The sequence below is a fragment of the Carettochelys insculpta genome, chromosome 1 (genome assembly GCF_033958435.1).
Source record: "Carettochelys insculpta isolate YL-2023 chromosome 1, ASM3395843v1, whole genome shotgun sequence".
Taxonomy (NCBI): Eukaryota; Metazoa; Chordata; order Testudines; family Carettochelyidae; genus Carettochelys; species Carettochelys insculpta.
The window spans coordinates 268,838,129-268,858,202 of NC_134137.1; the positions used below are offsets into that span (position 1 = coordinate 268,838,129).

At 43.2% G+C, this 20,074-nt stretch overlaps 1 protein-coding gene across 1 annotated transcript in view; it reads right to left on the reverse strand.

The window, feature by feature from the left end:
- Positions 1 to 247: 247 nt before the first annotated feature.
- The window catches only part of WEE2 (WEE2 oocyte meiosis inhibiting kinase), a 38,655-nt gene continuing 18,828 nt past the window's right edge, over positions 248 to 20,074 (reverse strand). Inside the window, exons 4-13 of the mRNA XM_075006937.1 lie at positions 17,407 to 17,606; positions 16,431 to 16,482; positions 11,255 to 11,427; positions 8,834 to 8,955; positions 7,319 to 7,465; positions 5,028 to 5,132; positions 4,564 to 4,649; positions 3,278 to 3,448; positions 3,048 to 3,190; positions 248 to 1,507 (exon numbers count right to left, since the gene is read on the reverse strand). Coding sequence (XP_074863038.1) covers positions 1,348 to 1,507; positions 3,048 to 3,190; positions 3,278 to 3,448; positions 4,564 to 4,649; positions 5,028 to 5,132; positions 7,319 to 7,465; positions 8,834 to 8,955; positions 11,255 to 11,427; positions 16,431 to 16,482; positions 17,407 to 17,606 — 1,359 coding nt within the window. The 3' untranslated portion in view covers positions 248 to 1,347. The remainder of the gene's footprint in view (positions 1,508 to 3,047; positions 3,191 to 3,277; positions 3,449 to 4,563; positions 4,650 to 5,027; positions 5,133 to 7,318; positions 7,466 to 8,833; positions 8,956 to 11,254; positions 11,428 to 16,430; positions 16,483 to 17,406; positions 17,607 to 20,074) is intronic.

Genomic DNA, 20,074 nt, shown 5'->3' on the forward strand with positions numbered 1-20,074 from the left:
AACTCATTGAGCATAATTGAACTAATGACTGAGACACTAAAAATATTCCATCATCCCAAACACAAGACAAACAAGAACTTTGCACATCGTCTTTTTTTTTTTTTTTTTTTTTTAAAAAAGACTTTCACAACCCCCCCCACCCAAAAGAAAAAAATCTCACACAGTTGTTTTGCATAAAAAGAATGGTAAAAGTCTTTATTTGCATGTTCCACTTTAATAAAGGGAAAGGACTCAACAGCTTAAAATCTTATGCTGTCCGGCAGCTGGAAGTGAAATTAAATAAATTAAATATGATACAAACAAAAGCCAAGTCAAAATAGTCAAGGGCTTAATCTTTTTTCTAGAAATACTGCCCCAGTCTTCACTAACTGCCAGGAAGTTGGGCTAGATGATATCAGACAAGAAACAGTGTCATGAAGTTATATTTTACAGGGGACAATTTATTGTGTTAATTTTAACATTTTATATAGGCAATTCCCAAACTGCAGGACTCTAAAGTAACTTCTATCATCCCTCCACATTGCTGCAGACAAATCCTGCATTCATGCAGCTGTTCCAGCTCTAACTCTGCAGAAGGGCAAAAGGGTATGCAGACGAACCCACTGCCACCATGTTAAAGAGAGGTTATAACCTACGGGCCAGCTGTTCAATGCTGGGTAAAAAACCCTCATATGCCAAGACCAGGCTTCAGAAGCAAGTCTGCAGAAGCCCAGACACAGTGGTTATGGATGTTCCTGCAGAATCAAAAGAACTCTTTTCCTGTCTAGGGTCACCACAGTAAAGACACTATTACCTTGTACTTTCTTCCCATAGTGCCATGCCACTTGGTTCATGTTAGTGATCCAAAGTTTCTCAGAAACTAACAAGCTTGTTCCCCTAAAGCTCAGTCCTAACTCGACAGGGCAGTATCATGCTTCACTCCCTTTGCTCCACCAGCACAAGACACTCGTGCCTCTCTGTAATCACCCTCCCTTTTTCAACATACAAGAATGTCAAGGCCACCAAACCGACTCAGATGTCCCCTAATTTAGCTACATGAGAGGAACAGAAGGGAATCAAGCTACTCCTAACCTAGATTACAACCAAACTTAACATTTAGCTCAGCCAGCCATTGCATCAACAGCAGCTGGTTTGAGACACACGACGGAAGGCATTGTAGTTTATATTGGGTGGAGAAGGTCTCAGACATTTGAACACTAGTAATTTCCAGTCATAACAGCATGAAGCTGTATGAATGATGGGGAAGGCAAGAACTACTCCAGGGAGTTTTAGCATGGCACTTGGGTCTGTATAGGTCTTCTGCTTCCACAGGGACACTTAGCCTGAAGAGCTTGGATGATGGGGTGGTCAGTAGCCACCCCACGTAAAGCTGAATGAGCGAGAATTCTTCCCTCCTACCAGGCGCTTGTTGTGGTTCAGTTTGGAAGAGGTTTCAGATTCTAGCGTGACGCAGCCCAAGAGCTGGTCGTTCCTGAAAGCCTGCCCAAGACGGGCTGCTCTCAGTTCCCTGAGAGAAGGGGAAAGAGGAAGCAGTCAGATTTTGCTGTACTCAGTCCTCACCAGCTGTGGAGACAAGACTAGTTTGAAAAGCACAGACAAGCACCATCCCCCAGTATACCCAGGAAACACACCTAGATTTAACATCATTGCAGTAGTTACTGGATTGGGAGATGTCCTGGTACTCTAAGCAACATGCTTCATCTGGTAGGACATAAACATCTCCAGCTAAAGCATCTGCTCCACAACTGTTGATGTTTTGTGGCAGTTGACCTGATGTTGAGGGTAACTTGTGACAGTTTGTTTCCTGGTCTGTCACTAAAACCAAGCATCCCCCAATTTATTTTTCTTTCAAAGATAAGTGGAAGTATATTAGATCACAAGCAATTCCATAAATAAAGTCTGTTATTCCTTCCTACTTCCCTGAATGCAGTCTAGTCTCATTTGTTGGAGCACTCCTTTATAGAAGAGTCCCTTTTCTGATCCTGCTTTCTTTTCCAGAGTGTGTACATTCTCTTGTCCAGAGGAAAGTTTCTCTCATCTTTCTCCTCCATGGCTGGTGGTAGGGAGTCAATACTTCTTACCTGATCCTATAACCTCTGCTACAGCCCTGTTCCCTTAAGGCGGCCAGCAGCAGCAGCAGCAGGGGTGCAGATAAGAAGTCTGATCTGCACTGAAATGCTAGAACTTCCTTCAGGGCCAGGCAGCTAGTTCAGTATTCATTCCCCTATGCTGATTCTATGTTGCAGCTCAGCATTTCTGCACAACTGGTCAGGTGATGGCACCAATCACTAAGATCTCCCTGACCATTTAGGAAGGCAGCAGGCTGGTCCAGTATCCAAGAAAGGTTGAAAAACAGTTTGTAGCTATCCACCTTCTCCCCAAGGGGGCTTCAGGGCTATGGGTCTGCCGAGTTAGTGGTTACTTAACTGATCCAGCCAGCATAGCATTTTTAACTCTAGGAAAGCAGCAGTTCACCTCCAGCTAGAGGTGAACTGTAGCAGAGCCTTCAAATCAAGTGTCATTTGACTGTGATGGGGTGTGCGCGGAACGGGACAGGACAATGCACATTCATGGCATGTTCTGCTGAAGCCAGGTACCTTGGTTCACTGGCTGTTGGTTCCTGCTAGCCTGGAGCGGCAGCTGCAGGGAGAGAAGAGGTGCATGATCCCACCCCACCCCCCCGCCGCAACACTTCACTTCTGTTTGGAGGCAGTGTTCCCCTCCCCCACCCCCCCAACTGTAGCCATGTCTCAAGTGCCAGCCCCATAGTTACACACCTAGGAACCAAGTTCCCTAAAGAACCCTTATTGAAGGCTCCAGTACTTTGACCATATGGAACCCAGCACAGATACAAGTTTCTGTATTTGAGCTGCGATCCAAACACACAAAAAAGGTGACTATGCCTACAGATGCTACAGATTTGCAGGGCTTGACCTACTACCTCAAGCCAGAAGGTGGCTGAGGTAGCTCTCAGGCTGTTAATGCAATGAATTCAATTCACCATTGTCTGGAAATGGTGCTCCTCTTTATGCCCAAGTACATCTTACCTTTCCAGCATGGCTGTCTTAAACTTCTCCACATTTAGTTGCTTCTGGAGCTGTGCAGCTTTCCCAAGAGAGGGCCGAAGAACTGGATGTTTAGTAAGAGCTGTAGCAGATGGTCTTGCAACAGGATCAGGGTGAACCATGAGCTGAAAAATGTGGGAGATTAGTTTCTTATTACAAAATGCCAATCAGATCTCCCTTCCCTGTCTGGATTGCACCTTGAAGAAACTCACCTTAAGGAGTCCATAAAAGCCATGCGAGAGCCGCTGAGGGATTTGTGGAAGGTTGCCCCTGCGGATGTGGTGCCACATGGCATCATTGCAAGGCAGTGGTCCTGCCCCTGCAGCTAGAGCCATCGTTAATGCCAGGGCAAAGATGTCTGCCTTTGGCAGATAGCAGTATTGCTGTGGAGAAGAGAACCAGTTACATGTGCATTTTCCCCAGGGTTTGGCTGAAGGACTGTCTTACTACACCAGATAAGAGCACAGGCTCAGGGAGGTACTTCGAGAAAAGCTTCTACCTGGCACTGTCTTCACCATTCCACTCATTCTTTGCTGCTTTGACTCCCATGGGACTAAATATGGTCCACTTCCACATACTGCTTAGTTTGGACAGGCTGAGCACAGCTAGAAGTATCCTCCAAATCTTGAGGATCTCATGTTCCACATCAGGAGAAGGATGTGGAGAGGACTCCTTGAACTAGCTAATCTAAGCCACTGACCTTCACCAGATGGTACCAAGTTGAGCTATTTTTAGCTTACCTACCCTCTCCATCTATTTAAATCCAGTCCATCAGACACAAATCACCTTTTTAACAACAAGTATTTCGGCCACACCTACTGGTCCACAGCCACTAATGTTTTGCCTTTGACAGGATGGTGGCCTCTTTTGGTTTATGCCAGTGTGGAAAAGCCAAGGCTAGCCTAACAAAGGGGATTTAGGTCCTATGTATGTAAGGAAGGGAAATCATATCTGTTGTATAAGTATTTGTTCTGGTGTTAATGACCCAGTACATAAAGGTGCTTTAGAGTCAATCATAACTCTATTTGATTAGCCAGATTTTTACCTACAGGACCTTCTGCATTTGAGATTCTCCTTTCCTTCCCATCCCATAAACAGACATGTAGTATGGTTAGAAAGTATATTTGAATATTTACTCATTACCATACAATTATGTTTTACAGAAATAAGGCGTTCTGTGGCAATTAGCCAGGATGGCATCTCTAGCCTCTGTTTGTCACAAGCTGCAAATGAGTGACAGATGGATAACTTAATTACCTTTCCTGTTCATTCCCTCTGGAGCCCCCTTGCATTAGCCACTGTTGGAAGACAGATCTTTGGTCTGACCCAGTTTGGCCATTCTGATGTGCTTATGTTCCTGCCTCAAGGTTCAACCAAGTTGGTCTCAGGAAAGAAATATATAAGCAAGAGTAATAAATAGGATCCAATATTCAACTGCAACCCTCCCTTTCCACACATACTCTCATCCTCCTCCCCAAAAGGAAAGTAGCAGCTGTACCTCTTGTAGAATCTCATTGGCCAGAAAACGACTGTCTCCCTCCTCCACTTGGGGATTAGTTATTGATGTCACATGGCCAAGGTCACCTAACAGGAAGAGAGAAACTAGCTAGAAATCCAACAGATAGCCCACAGATTTGCTTTCCTCTGGGAAGTCCTGCTAGTTATGTGCCTTAATGGAGCTCTCAGAGGGCATAAGAATGAGTGGGAATCAGAAAGCTAGTGAGACAGCTCCTCCCTCAACCCCAGGTATCTGGATTTTAATCCAAAATGAAGAACATTTCTGGATTTGCCACATTGCTCAGATCTAGGAAGACTGACCCATTTCATGAGTTGTCCCTCTCTGCTTTATGCTTCCAGGATGGAGGTCATGACAGACATACCTATAGCCATATAGATATGGAATATTTAAGAGCAACCTTAGAAATAAGTCATTAAACTGTCCAAGAGTCAGATTAAACCCACCAATTTTATATGCCACATTAGAAGAGAACCCATCATCTTCACTGTCGCTTTCTTCCTGAGCAGTGCAGCCATCAGTCACCAGCTTGTGACAGATGAAGATGTTACCTAAAAACAGAGGCAAGTATTTAGCTGAACATTTGACTATTCATAAGGAGATCTGCAAGAGCGTTCCAGAACAGTCAACAGATCTGGAGTTTCTTGAAGTAGGTAAGTTCCCTTTCCATATAAATTAGTACAAGTGGCTGCTACTCACCCAACTACTGCTTCAAGCACTTACTGTTTTTAAACAAGATACCCACATACACCCTAGTGTCTTAATCTCTCACTTTACTACAAAGTATTCCAATAAAGAAGATGAAAATCTGTACTGTATCTGAACCTTCGGACACTTCTCCAACTCGTTACCACCACATTCACAGCACTTGAGCTGAAGTGCTATATTGAGCAACAACGAGATAACTAGATAAGGAACACTGAAGGCAACCCTCCTTGCTGCTGGTCCGCTTGGTCACCAATCTGAAACTGAACACTTCTGTTTTTACCAGGATTATAAAGAGAAGAACAGAAAAGACTCCCAGATAATTATTTCCAACCGCAAAGGAGAAGGTTACATAATTTACAGTACAGTAAAAAAAACTGAGATGGACACAAGATGTTTGCTTTGTTAGAGATTTGTTTCTTCTAGTTAAAGTACTGAAGAGTTACTGCAGTGGTGGGTATCAAGGACCTGAATTCAGAGCGTCTGGTTGCCTGCTCTTCCTAATAGCCAGTGAAGCCGTATGACCTCAGCAAGAGACAAGCCCCATATTACTAATTTCATTCCTTTGGCATTTAGAAGTTTTTATTTTTCCTGCCCCTGCCTAGTTGTGGGTTCTTTTAATCTGAAATGTTTATTTTGAGTTGCATATGGCAAGACATGTTTTCCCCAGTGAGAAATCACTCTTATTGGTTTGGGAGAATTAACTCACATGCCTGATTTATAAAGCTGTATAGAGCCCTGTCCTGGAGCTAACTCTGGTCAACAATCCAATCCAATTGTCCTTAGGAAAGCAAACTCCAACAGGAAGAGTCCTTTTATCAGACTTTTTACCCAAGTAAAAGCTGCAGGATCATGTCAGGCCACAGTTTTTCCAACCCTCTTGCAAGTTACAAACAACCAAAGTTTGCATATAGGACACAAGCCAGTAGAATGTTACCCTCTCAGTTTGCAGAGTTCTGAAACAGATCAGCTCAAAGTGTGCAGTCAGCTTAATTCAGCTGGCAGAATTTGACTTGCTTCAAGTAGCATCCTCCCCTTCCCCCTCCCATTAACAAATAAGATGTCAAAGTCACCACTTTGGTAGCCAGCAATGAAGGCCAGTTGGTGGAGGGGTGGGAAAGGTGTGACCAGGCCTTGGCCTCAACCTTAAACTCAAGAGGTCTCAATTTAGGTACTTATTTTTGGAATTTGGTAAGTTTTGCCACTTGTTTTTATGCACATCCCTAATCAGGCCAAGAAGTCACACTCAGCTTAGAATAGCAATTTTTTTGGTTCCTGATATTATTTTCATGCATTGTTTATTATGGCTAGAGGCCTCAAAAGCTGGAAGTGCTTGACTCTCTCAGGCAGCCTGCCAACTGTACAACTTTAAATGCAGGCGTTCTGAAAGTCAATTTGTGCCATTTTAATATGGTTTCATTTAGAGTTGTACACACACTAAGGTTAGAGTAGGGCATGTAAACTTTTAGCAGTTTTAGAGATTTGCTTTTACTGAACAGATAGGAGCCCACTTTTAAGAGGTGCCCATTCCATCCTTATTTGAGTTCTCACAAACGCCTAACTATGCTTAGAGGTTCCTTCTCTAGGAGAGTTACTGCATGTAGTTCTGTAGTCTCCAAAGAAAGGCATAGCTACAGTCTCTTACTTTACCATAGGCATACATCTGTTGTCTGAGAAAGCCAGGTGTCCAGTGATCTTAGCATGCATACTGGCCACTAAAAACCAACTTCCCATAGTAGAGCTCTTTAGGAAGAGCTGCTGTACTATTACATTCTTCTTTCCATACCATCCATGTGGATCAGTAAGAGGAGATCATCAGAAGATATTTCAGGTGCAGTTATGACCATTACACAGAGCACAGCAGTGATCCATGTCCAGATCCAGAATGAGCAGTAAAACTTGTCCTTTCAGCTGCAGATCTAGGCTCCATGAGGGGAGAGAAAGTTACCCTTCAACCTACCACCACACAGATTACTGGGCACAGGCCACACGAGACGAGAGGGACTACCCAAGGAGAAAGTGCTGTACTTACTAGGTTTGATATCCATGTGTACCAGGCCAGAGCTGTGTATGTACTTTAGCCCCATGGAGACTTGCAGGAGGATCTCCTTTAGCTCTGCTTCTTGGAAATAGTGCCCAGTCTTAGCATTTTCCAACAGCACATCCTGAAGACTCCCACCTAAGGGAAAGATTCAAATTTCAAAGCAAGTGTTCCTGAAGTCATTTCAGCTGGATTCTAATGCCCATTAATACCCAAGTAGTACATTTGGGGTGACAAACCTTTGAACAGCCAAAGATTTTTTTTCCCCCCTGACTGCTGTACCACCAACCTGGCATTACACTTGTCACTACATGGGATGGTGGTTTGTCCATCCAGGAAGGGACCTATGGCTGTCAAGAATGAGATCAGGAAGCAAGGAAGCCTGTAGAAACCAGTTATATAAACTATAGACAGCCATGACACTCATTACATAGAGCTGTTTTAATGATCTTCATTTAGCTATTCTTAGTGCACCAGGCACAGCGTTCTGTGCAGTGTTCTTCACAATCTTTAATCCCATGTTGCTGCACCTCCCATTGCAATTCTAGTCACAGAAGTCTTAGTAAATAGTCAAAGTTGTACTGATAGTCAACACTGCAACTTGAAAGTCTATTTGTTATTGCAACCTAGTTTTAAATTCATGGCTCCAAAGCAAACAGAAAAATACTACACCACTGAAATCCCACATCTCATGAGCCATTAAAACCAAAACTGAACTAGATGGGAGCATTGTTACAAACAAGTGTCGAAATGTGACCTTGCCACCAACTGGAATAGGGTAAGGAGCAGGCTGGCTGGGAGTTCTTCCCCTCAGGGTTCCACTTCTGAGGCACTATTCACACAGCTGAGTCAGTAGAAATTAATTTGGACTTCCTGGCATGTTCTACTCATGTACCAGACTCGCTCCTTTTCAACAGCTCTTATTCCAGCAGCAGGGGCTAGATGGTGTACAATTTGGTGGTAGACTCCCTAACAGCAATGTCATCAGGACTACATTCCCCAAATCAGTTGTACCACAGCAGGGACAGGAAGCTTTAATTCCTAACAATAAGCCCAGATCATGAATGAGATATGGAGACCCACCCTGAATTTCAGGGTTTGTGTGAAGCTGCTCTGGTATAGGGTTTACTGTATTTACAAAAAGGGACACTTCCACTCAGGAGTGATCTGTATCAGCGTCTACCAACTCGTGCTGTATTAATGTACTATATAACACATTGTAGTCATGTGTTATATAGTACATTAATACAGAATGAGTTGGTAGACACTGATACAGACACACCCACACAGGGATGTCCTCTTTTTCAAGAGGCCAAATATGGTAAGCCTACCCCTGTATCCATGCTCATTGTAAAATTCTCTATCACATGGGCTAGCTCACCTTCCTAACTCAAGGTAGAGCATTAAAGCTAGCATGATGTTGGGGGGGGGGGGAGACTTATAAACTGGCATAAAACCCAACTAAAGTTGATTTCCATCTTAAGATGGATCTCCATACATTCTTACCATTGCAGTGTTCATTCTGGATGATCATGTGATCATCCTCTGCCCAAGCAGAGTAGTAGCGCACAACATGGGGATGGTGTCCAAGCACTGCATGGGCATAGACTTCCCGCAGTGCCATTTGCCTGGAGATGGAAACAGAAGAAGAAACGAACGGTGGTCACTCTCTCCAAATAGAGCATTAGTGCCTGGCAAGAAACCCTAGTTTAGGGCATGATCTCACCTCCCCAGGCAGGTAAGGAGTAAGAGCACCTAAGAGAGGAAAGGAAGGATGTGCATTTATGCTGAAGAGAAGTTAGATTATGCTACTCAGTTGACTCATCCCACTCTGTCTTTAAGGAAGGAGCATTTTCAGGAACTTAGGGAGAAGCATTTTGAGACTAAGAAGCAGACAAGATTTGATGGACATAATCTGATAATCAGATACAGTAGGGTTTGCCAGATGATGGCACGGGATGGGAGATTATCCACCAATTAGAGTGGTAGATAGCTAATGTAATACCAATGATCAGTTTTCAGCGGATAGAAATAAATAGTGTCCCTGTCAAATCTGTATTGATTAGCACTGGTCAATGTATTCAAAAGTGTTCTGGAAAAAGTGGGTGAAGAGTGAGGTGGCAAAGTTTGCCAACAATATAAAACTATTCAACATTAGTTAAGTCCAAATCTAATTATCAAAAGTTAAAGGGATCACGCCAACCAAGATGACTGGGCAACAAAATGGCAGATGAAGTTTCAGTGGTGATAAATGCAAAGTTATGCACATAGGAAGTGATCCCATTTATACATACAAAATGCAGTCCAAGTTAGCCATTACCACTGAAAAGAGATCTTAGTCATTGTGGATAGTTTTCTGAAAACATCTGTGCAATGTGCCGCAGCAGCCATCGCTGCCAGTAAAAGCTAACGAATATTAGTGATCACTAGGAAAGTGATAAGCAAATGCTGCTCTATAAACCCACAGTATACCCACACGTTGAATACCGAGAGCTTTTTTTGTTGCCCCCTTCTCAGAAAAGTACATTAGAATTAAAAAAAAATCGTTCCAGTCTTATTAGCTTAGAAAAGACATGACTGAAGCAGGTAAACAGTTCTCTAGCTGTTGGTGAGTAAGGATCCCTGAGTGAAATTCAACAGGCCTCAGGTTTTACAATTAACAGGAATTCTTCACATACTACAGTTAGCCTATAGAACTCATTCACAGGGGATGCTATGAATACCAAATGTATAACTAATTAAGTTAGTTCATGGAGAATAAGTCTTTCAATTGCTATCAGCCAAGATTGTCAGGGACACAACCCCAGGCTCATGATGTCCCTAAACTGACTGCCAGAGATGGGACTGGACGAAAGGGACAGATCACTTGATAATTGCACTTTTCTGTTCAGTCCCTCCTAAGTCTTTGACACTAGCTGCTGTTGGAAGACAAGATATGGGGCTGCACGGACTATTGATCTGAGCCAGTAGTGCCACTGGCTATGTCTACACTACAGAGATCTTTCTAAAGAAGCCCTTCCAGAAGATCTCTTTCAAAGAGCTTCTTTAGAAAGAGTGTGTGAACACACAAAAAACCAGATAAAGTGAGCAAGGTGCTCTTTCAAAAGAGCGTCCACACAGCCCCTGCTCTTTCAAAAGAGCAAGCCAGGGATTGAAAACCCAGGACCCATGAGTACTACTCTTTGCAGGGAGGGAGGGAAGGCCTGCAGAGCATCTATGCATTTTCTTACACAAGAAACTTTTGAAAGGGGTGCTCTTCCTGAAACTGGAAAGGATCACCATGTTCCCCCCTGCCCCCACCAATTTATGTTCAAAAGAACACTGTGTACATGCTCCATGGAATCTTTCAAAAAAAAAAAAAAAAAAAGCGCCCTCTTCTTTAAGAAAAAAGATCTTTCAAAAACTTGCTAGTGTAGATGCAGCCATTGTGTTATCCTAAAATCCAGGGTGGAAAGTGAGGTGGTTAGTCTGTATGGCCTCTCCTTACATTTCTCTGTGCTCTGAATATGATCACCCCATTGTTTTAAGCTACTTCTTCTAAGCTTTGTTCTAGAAGCTGATGTTAGTTACAAGGTTCTAAAGATATACTTTTGAGTATTCTACACTATACTCTCCATCTTAAAAAGATAGGCCTAGCATTCCATGAAATACCCCCATGGATAGTATCAGAGGGGTAGCCGTGTTAGTCTGGATCTGTAGCAGCAACGAAGGGTCCTGTGGCACCTTATAGATTAACAGAAAAGTTTAGAGCATGAGCTTTCATGAGTTAACTCACTTCTTCAGATGCATCTGAAGAAGTGAGTTAACTCACAAAAGCTCATGCTCTAAACTTTTCTGTTAGTCTATAAGGTGCCACAGGACCCTTCGTTGCTGCCCCATGGATAGTGCTTTTTAAAGACACTGTAGTTTTTCAGACCATACACTCACTCATCTGAGGATCCTGCCAGAGGCCTCTTCGAGCGCTTGATAGCATACACACATCCATCTAGGCGTTTGATGCATTTGTAGACTGAGCCAAATTCTCCTACTCCAATCTTTTCTAGCTCCAGGAATTCCTTCTTGTAGCGGGAAACCATGTTGCTCTCTCTCAAAACAAATCTCTAGGGGATTGGACAAAACAAAGCAACAAGAGAGCATTAAAGACACATTGCGACCCTAAATAGCTTTGCAGGGCCCACCCTGCACCAACATAAGTTCTCCATTCATCTCCCTTCTATTTTGTGCACTCTCAACCTTTTGGGTACAGAGTTCCTGCCTGTCTCTCTAATGGGCTCCTTCCATCACCTGTTTGAAGCTCCATGGACATGGAGGATGACCTGGCAGACTAAGCAGAAGTAGCTACAAATTCTTTGCCTCCCCTGATCCACTAAGTTAATGCAGGTCAGGAATTGGGGATGGCATTCTGAGGGGTGCACAAACTAGAGGGGAAGGCTCCCTCAAGGGGCATGACATTTTGTAAGGGGAACACAACATGATTGGCTGCTGGGTCTCAGGCTCGCCCAGCTCATTAAAACTGTTGCAATGTGTTACAATTTTGATGTAAGTTTACATGCTACATATTTTCTTGCATGTGCTGAAAGGGTTCTCTCATATGGACAAAATTTCCATTGGTTTGGATTACATTAAACAGGTTAGGGGTGGGGGCTGCTAATTACAGGGAAGAAAAGGAGGACCTAATATAAAATGTTTGCTCACCACTGTTCTAGCTACCTGCATAAATGGTCCAGTGCCATAGACCTCTTGAGACTATTTCAGCTATGCACATTTAAGCAGTTGTGTCCTACAGCCAAAATAACCATCCTGGATGTTCAGCACCAGGAGAGAGTAATGGTTTTACACTCCAGTCATGAACTACAGCGGAGTCATGTAGAATCAGATACAGATATTTGGGAGTTTGGTGGGACTGTACAGGTCTCCTTCCACCCCGTTAGCTTTTGTACTCCAGAGAATGAATTGCCAGATGGAAAACCATTGTAGAGCCAGTCAGAACATAATCAGTTATCTTGACAAAGCAAATTCAGAAGCATGGGATAGGTGTGCAGGGTCTCAGAATTTTAGACAGGGGCTCCATGTGTTCTGCTGTGGTTTAAAGAAGAGAACTGATTCAGGTCTTGAATGTAGGAGACAGTTCTGGTCTCTTGGCTATGTGTCCCCTGAAGCTACATGCAAGTTTTCATCATTGCTGCTCTACAGTTACCTACAGTAAGGGCAATACTGCAGCAAGTCAGACTATGGTCTAAGCTTTTAGTTGTCTTCACAATATTTACTGACAGTATGACAAATGAGATCCACTTCCTGGACACCACGGTGCAAATACGCAATGGCCACATAAACACCACCCTATACCATAAACCCACTGACCACTATGCCTACCTTCATGCCTCCAGCTTCCATCTCAGACACACCACACAGTCCATTGTCTACAGCCAAGCACTAAGATATAACTGCATTTGCTGCAACCCCTCTGACAGAGGCAAACATCTACAGGATCTTTACCAAGCATTCCTGAAACTACAATACCCACCTGAGGAAGTAAGGAAACAGATCAACAGAGCCAGACTTGTACCCGGAAGACTCCTACTACAGGACAAGCCCAAGAAAGAAACCAAACACAACACCACCACCACCACCGCTGGCCATCACCTACAGTCCTCAGCTAAAACCCCTCCAGTGCCTCAGTGACTTACAACCCATCCTGGACAATGATCCCCAACTTTCACAGGCCTTGGGAGGCAGGCCAGTCCTTGCTCACAGACAACCTGCCAACCTGAAGAAAATTCTCACCAGAAACTATACACCACATCACAGCAACTAACTCAAGAACCTACCCATGCAACAAACCTCGGTGCCAGCTCTGCCCACATATCTACACCAGCAACACCATCACAGGACCTAACTAGGTCAGTCACACCATCACAGGTTCATTCAGCTGCATATCTACCAACGTAATATATGCCATCATGTGCCAGCAGTGCCCTTCTGCTATATACGTTGGACAAACTGGACAGTCCCTATAGAAAAGAATAAATGCACACAAGTCGGATATCAGAAATGGCAAGGTACAAAAGCCTGTAGGAGAGCAGTTCAATCTCCCAGGACACAGTAATGGATTTAAAAGTAGCTATCCTACAGCAAAAAAAATTTAAAACCAGACTCCAAAGAGAAACTGCTGAGCTGCATTTCATCTGCAAATTTGATACCCTCGGCTCAGGATTAAACAAAGACTAAATGGCTGGCTAAATACAAAAGCAGTTTCTCCTCTCTTGGTGTTCACACCTCCAGATCAACTGCTGGTAGTAGGCCTCACCCTCCCTGACTGAGTTAACCTCATTATCTCCAGCCTTGCTCTGGCCTGCCTATTTATAGCTGCCTCTGCAAATTTCCACTACCTGCATCTGACTAAGTGGGTCTTTGCCCACGAAAGCTTAAGCTCATACATTTCTGTTAGTCTATAAGGTGCCACAGGACCCCTCGTTGCTTTTATGACAAATGAGGCAGCCACAATATTGCCTGTCCAAGTTTTCAGCTACTATACCTGCCCAGGCACACAAAACAAGAGTCTAAGAAAGCCACTGAAAAACAGTCAACCTTTTTATCAGTTTTTGACACACAAGAGGGAGAGAGGAAAAGAGGTATCTGCCACCATCTCTAGAGGAACATCAAAGGGAGAAGGGAAAGAAGAAGATGCAAGACATGGAGCAGTATAGTCAAGGGAGCAGGGGACCAGAGAAAAATGGGACAGAATATGAAGAGTCCATAGGGTTTTCCCGCCCCCACCCTCAAAAAAAAAACAAACAAACTCACATTGCATATGTGGGTAGGAAATATGTAATGGCTGTGGTTACCGCAGATGTTTGTGACTGTAAGTGGAAGAGGTTCTGCACAGGCATGGGAGTCCACACACTTAAGCACCAGAGGTACCCTACTCATTGTAAACTTCAAAAAAAGTGTCTCCAGAGGCCTTTAAAGAGTATTAAAATACAATTAATCCAGGCATCAAGCTTACATGCCCACCATTAACAGTGAGCCCCTTTGTAGAGTTACTTCCGCAGACAAGTAGTTTTGCCAGACTGGCATGAAAGATCTATTTTTAAGGAGTCAGTTAAGAAGCATGGTAGCCCACAGTCATACATGGAGCCATCAATGGTTAATCATAGCAGCCACAGTATTAGTATACTGTGGTATTTTTTTCTGCTTTGCAAGACATTCCACAACCCAAATCATTGTTAAACTGTATTACTGACTTTCACAGCCAGGGAGCACGATCTGTTCATTCCTAAACAACCCAATCAAAGCTAGACTAGTTTCACTATGAATATATCTGTAATTCCATTCACTCATGGATGTGAATCTAGCCACATTATTTTGAGAATTAAGAAAGTCCTGGAGCACTTAAATTATTTTGTTAGTCTTTAATCAGGTGATCTTTTGTGGGACAGACCCACTTCTTCAGATCTGGAAATTCTGATAAAGTAAACTGGCACAACGAGAATTTAACAGAAAGATAGAAAAAAATTAAATGAAAAACTGATGAATCAGCTACCTAGGACAGAAGGACACAGCTATTTCTGTGACTATTCTGAAGCTGTATTTATTGCTCAAGCCAACTAGCCATATTCAACTGGCCAAATAGCTACATGTGGCTAATGTGTTGTACATCCCAGACTTGTGGACTGGGAAGAGTTTCATTAACACTCCCTTGTAAGCAGTTCTGGCATTGGTTGCCTTTTAAAGCAGCTCAATTGTTTGGTTAGTTGCCACATATGGAAAAATTAAAGTCGGTTCTAATAAAAGGAAAAAATATTGAGTAAATCGAGATTAATTTGCCTGAAGTGAGGTACTTTTGATCATCAAGATCACACCCTAAATTAGCAGCTGACCCTTATTCTGCATCTGGGTTGGTGGAAACTAGTTCTGCTCCAGTGACAACAGCAGCATTCATCTGGTATAAACTGGCATCCAGAAAGTGAGCTGCTATGGCTAGGTCTTCACTATAGAGTTCTGCCAGCACAGCCGTGTTGGGGGTAACTCCAGCCAATGTAACTGTGTTAGCAGAAGCCCCTAGCAAGATGCACTTATACCAGTAAAATGTGTTTGATTTGCTACTGGGAAACAGATTTACCACATGGTACAAAGCATAGCTCTGATGTTGTAGTTGTGCTCACTCTTTGCCGGTATCATAAGCTAGATTCCCACACCAGTAAAAGCACTCAACATGTAGGCACAGCCCATGTTTATATTTGATTAATAAAAAGTGAAGAGTTTATAGCAGTGAGTTGGGTCTGAATGCTTCTCAGTTCTTCCACATGCTCACTACTAAACTTCTCTGTAGCAGAGAGTTTACATATTTATACCACAGTTGCCAGTCTTGTAGTTTAATGGTCAGTAAAATGCTGAAAATGGCAGATATCAAGCTACACAAACACTATTCAGAAGACAGTGAGAAGTATCCTTTTCACTTTACAGGCCACGACCACATGCAAAATTTCCTTTCCTGCTGAAGGTGATGGAGATAAGCCAACCAAGCAGCAATTAGGACTGTACTGTCCTATTTCTGGTGTTTGTGATAGCAGCGGCTGTTGCAACACAACCACCAGTCTAAAGGGTTAGTAACTAGCACCTATCAGTGTAAAAAAAAATATTTACAGTAATGCAAGTCTGACTAAGGTTCATGCATATTTACTAGCTTACTAAACATTAATAGGAGTAGTCTTTCCAACTATGCTGAGATAGAAAAGCTTGTCCATATTTATGATCATTACTTTGCCCATGAAGAACATGAGTCACAGCCATTACATGATGGTTTTTAGAATGGCATGTTGGCCAGAATCAGAGAATTCTGGGACTACTTGTAAGTTTCAGATTTGGCCAAAAAGATTGGACAAGTTGAGTAAGTTACTTTCAGTCTAACCAAATCTCCTAGCGTAATATATTTAGTTCTTCCTGGATTCTCTATTTGAACTTGGGTATATAGTTTTTCCTTGCCACTCCTGCCTTGTGGCATTACTGAGTTACACAGTAGAATACATTAGTACTAGTACAGATATAAAAGTTGGGTTTTTCCACCCCCCCCGGAACTAGGCAACTATGCAGAGACACTCACCGTGGCTGACAGCCCCTGCTCCGTCTTGCCCCCACTTAAAATGGGATCTCCCCTAAAACAAGATATTAAGCCACATGTGAGCCTGGACACACACTATCCTATGGCAACAGTCACAAAACCTAGGTATGATAGGATTACATATTTAAAGAGCAGCTTCAAAACCACCAGTCTACTCTGGTAAAATATTAATATGGTGCTTCCAGAGGGTTGGCACACAGTGTGTTTCAAGAGGCCACCAGCTTGAGTTGGGAAGTTCACATTCCCATTTAGAAAGCTACACATTCCAGCTTCCATATAGCATCCACACTAGATACTTGGATAACCAGCTACCATTGCACTATGTATGCAGCTTTAACAGAGGTGAAAGCTGGGGCAGTACTAGAACAGCCACTGTAGTTTTTGCCACTCTGTTTATAGAGCACCCTGCTCAGAGTACGTCTGGATGTAGTTTGGGATCTCAAAACAGGCAGAACCTTGCTATAAATCAGGTTTCACTAGGTGTTCTAGATTAGCCTCCAACCTGATCTGCACCTGACTTTTTGTCAGGATCAAGGATACGCAGTGCAGAACCATTTTTGTACAGTGTTGTCTGAACATACACTGGCATTCCCTGCACACATAGGAAGCTATGCTAGCACCACCGGTCAAGACTTAGAAAATCCAGTGGGGCCGCTCCCACCACTGTTAGAATTCTGTTCTCAGCCACTGGTTCTGGTACTAGCTACATAATATTCCAAGTCCTGATGGAAAGGAAGATTCTTAATGCCACATTTCTGGCCCCATCTTATTGCAACCTTTGCTTGGTATGACCGATTCCATTCCACTGAGTTTAATGGCTTCATCTGAGAGTGAGGAGGGGGAAAAAAAAAAATACCAAATTCTTCCATCATCACTAAGTTGTTGATTAAAAAAAAAAAGCCACACACAAATCCACTGCCTCCTCCCCCACTTATCTGTTTAGTAGCAGAACACTTACAGCTCTCCTCTGGCTTTCCTCTTGCTACTAGGAGGGAAGAGCATCTGTCGATAGGACTCTGGTGTAAATGGATTAATGTTGACCAGCGAAGCCTGGGCAGAATCATCTAGGTCAGTACCAGGAGTAAATTTCAAGTGCCGGGGACCTCTGGAGGGAAACTTCCCCAAAGTCGAAGGAAAAGCTGTCTTTGTTAAGAGACTCTGGGTTTAAAAAAAGTTAGAGCATCTTACATCTACTGTTTGAACAGCTGTTTTGTTCTAGGCAGACAGCACTACTTTGCTAGTTTGTTTTCAGTGTGTGATCCCCCAAGAGGCAGCTTTGCTGTCTACTAAATGCCTTCCCTCCCTAAAGAGGCTTCCTGAAATTCTTCCCCAAATTCATGTACAGGGACGCCAGAGCCATTTTTGCAACTAGAGTTGTCCAAAGCCTGCTCCTCTTCCCCACTATACAAGTCAATGAACAAGACTTAATTTCATCAACCTGGACAACCCAGTTCTCCTCAAATAGCTGTGTTACAATGTAGTCAGGGCAAGTTGATCAGGCTGACTTAAAACAGACAGCTTTAAGTCTCCTTCTGGCAGTGCTCAGAAAAATTAGTTTAAACAGCTTTTCTAGACTCCTGTTAGCATTTGTGATATTTTACCATTAGCTGTCTAAAATACAAAGCAATGGCTATTGTAGTTTTCAGGCATCCAGCTTAATCAATGGGAGCAGGGCAATTCCAAGTTTAAAGGCCTGAAGCAGCCATCAGATTATCTAGTCTGAGCTCCTATAGATCACATTTTACATAGTTAAGCTCTATGAACCCAATATTGTTTGGCTAACAAGCATCTTCCAGAGAGGTAGCGCCTTGATTTGATAGAATAGGGAAACACCCCTACTTACAAATAAGAGTGTACAACCACAGGGAAGCCTTTTTGCCTTACTGCTAATTTGAAAAGATCAGCTTTACGCCTCTTTTCTAGAGTAGAGGACCTCTTAATATCTGTACTCTCTCCATGAAGATTCAGTGTGGTCAAGTCACCACGCAGCCTTCTCTTTGATGAGCTATACAGAATGAGCTCTTGAAATTTAGCCCATAAGATTTTAGCAAGGCAGCAAGAGTCTTTGGTGCTTGCCCCTTGCTCTAGGTAAGAGCTGTGTTACTACAAGGTGACAGGCTTTGGGTGTACTTTTTAAGTTAAGGTTTTATTGACAGTGCAATGATTCACTTTTCAATCACCTCATTAATAGTCCTTGTTATGGTACTTTCCATACAGATGGAGACAAGCTTCCAAGTCTCATGCTGGAGACTCATCACCACCTTTGTGCGGCCAGCTAAGGCACGCTTCCACTGTACCTGCAGGGCAGGGGAATGGGGTAGTTTCCAGCCCAGGTAAATATACATGCACCAGCTTTCCTCAAAACAGCTCCCGGAAATAGTAGCAGGGCCTCTGCGGTACCAACAGAAGATCAGGAAGTGGCCTAGGATCTCAGGCTGCACCCTGGCAGCTAGATTGAACAGACACCAGCAACTCCATGACCAGCTGGTTGCATGGCTATTGAAGCACTCTGTTGGAGTAAAGCTAGTACAGCTAGATCTGCCTGGGCTAGGCATCACACTTCCTAGCAGCAGTATAGATGCATTCCTAGTAGTATGCTGACGTAGTTCAAGAGCAAGGGATAGGAAGCATAGTTAAGAGGCTACCATGACTTAAAATCAGGACACTTTTCTGTGACCCTGCCCCCACAAAAAGAAAGTCACACAAAAGCAGAAACTCAAATTATGAGGGACAAATATAAAAACCTACCTGCGTTTAGGGGCAAGATTAGAAAGGTAATTGCTTTGCATGATTTGGCCTGTATATAGGAACAAAGGGTGACAAGTAAATATTTTACCCATACGTTAGAAGTAAGACGACCCAGGACACAGTAGGCCCATTATTCAACGGGGAGCAGAAGACAACAAAACACAGCAATACCCCAAGTGTTAAAGGACTTTTTTGTTTCAGTTTTCACCAGAAAGGCTAGCAGTGATCAGACAATGTAGTCGATGTTACAAATACGCAGTCTTATTAGTCAGGAGCTTTCAAGGGTAAGACCCACTTCCTCAGCTGGAGTGTGGGGGAGGGGAAGAGGGAAAAGAATCCAGAGTTTATGTTGTGGGTGACAAGTGTTACTTATCACTACTAGGACCAGTTAATGAAGCAAATTAAGTAGGATGTTTCCGCACTCCTGTGAATACTAAAAAGGGGGGAAACTGCCTTTGTAATGCATAAGATAGTTAAGAACTCTGTTCAGGTTAAATGTGTCAAATTTGTAGGTCAGTTCCAATTCAGAAGTCTCCCTCTAATCTTGTAGAGGGATTGTTTTGAGGAAGAATGGCTACTTTTAAATCCTTTGACTGTGCAGGGAGGTTGAAGTGTTCCCTATATTTCTGTGTGTTGCTGTTCCTGATGTCAGATTATGTCCATTCATCCTCTGGTACACAGACTGTCCTGTTTGTCCAATGTACATGGCAGAGGGCACTACTAGCATATGATGGAACATATCACATAGTGGATGTGCAGGTGTGTGAGGCCTTGATGTTGTGGCTGAGGGGGTTAAATCTAGTGATGGTGTCACTTGTATAGACCCGTGGATACAGAGTTGGCAATGGGGTTTGTTGCAGGGACAGGTTCCTGGGTTG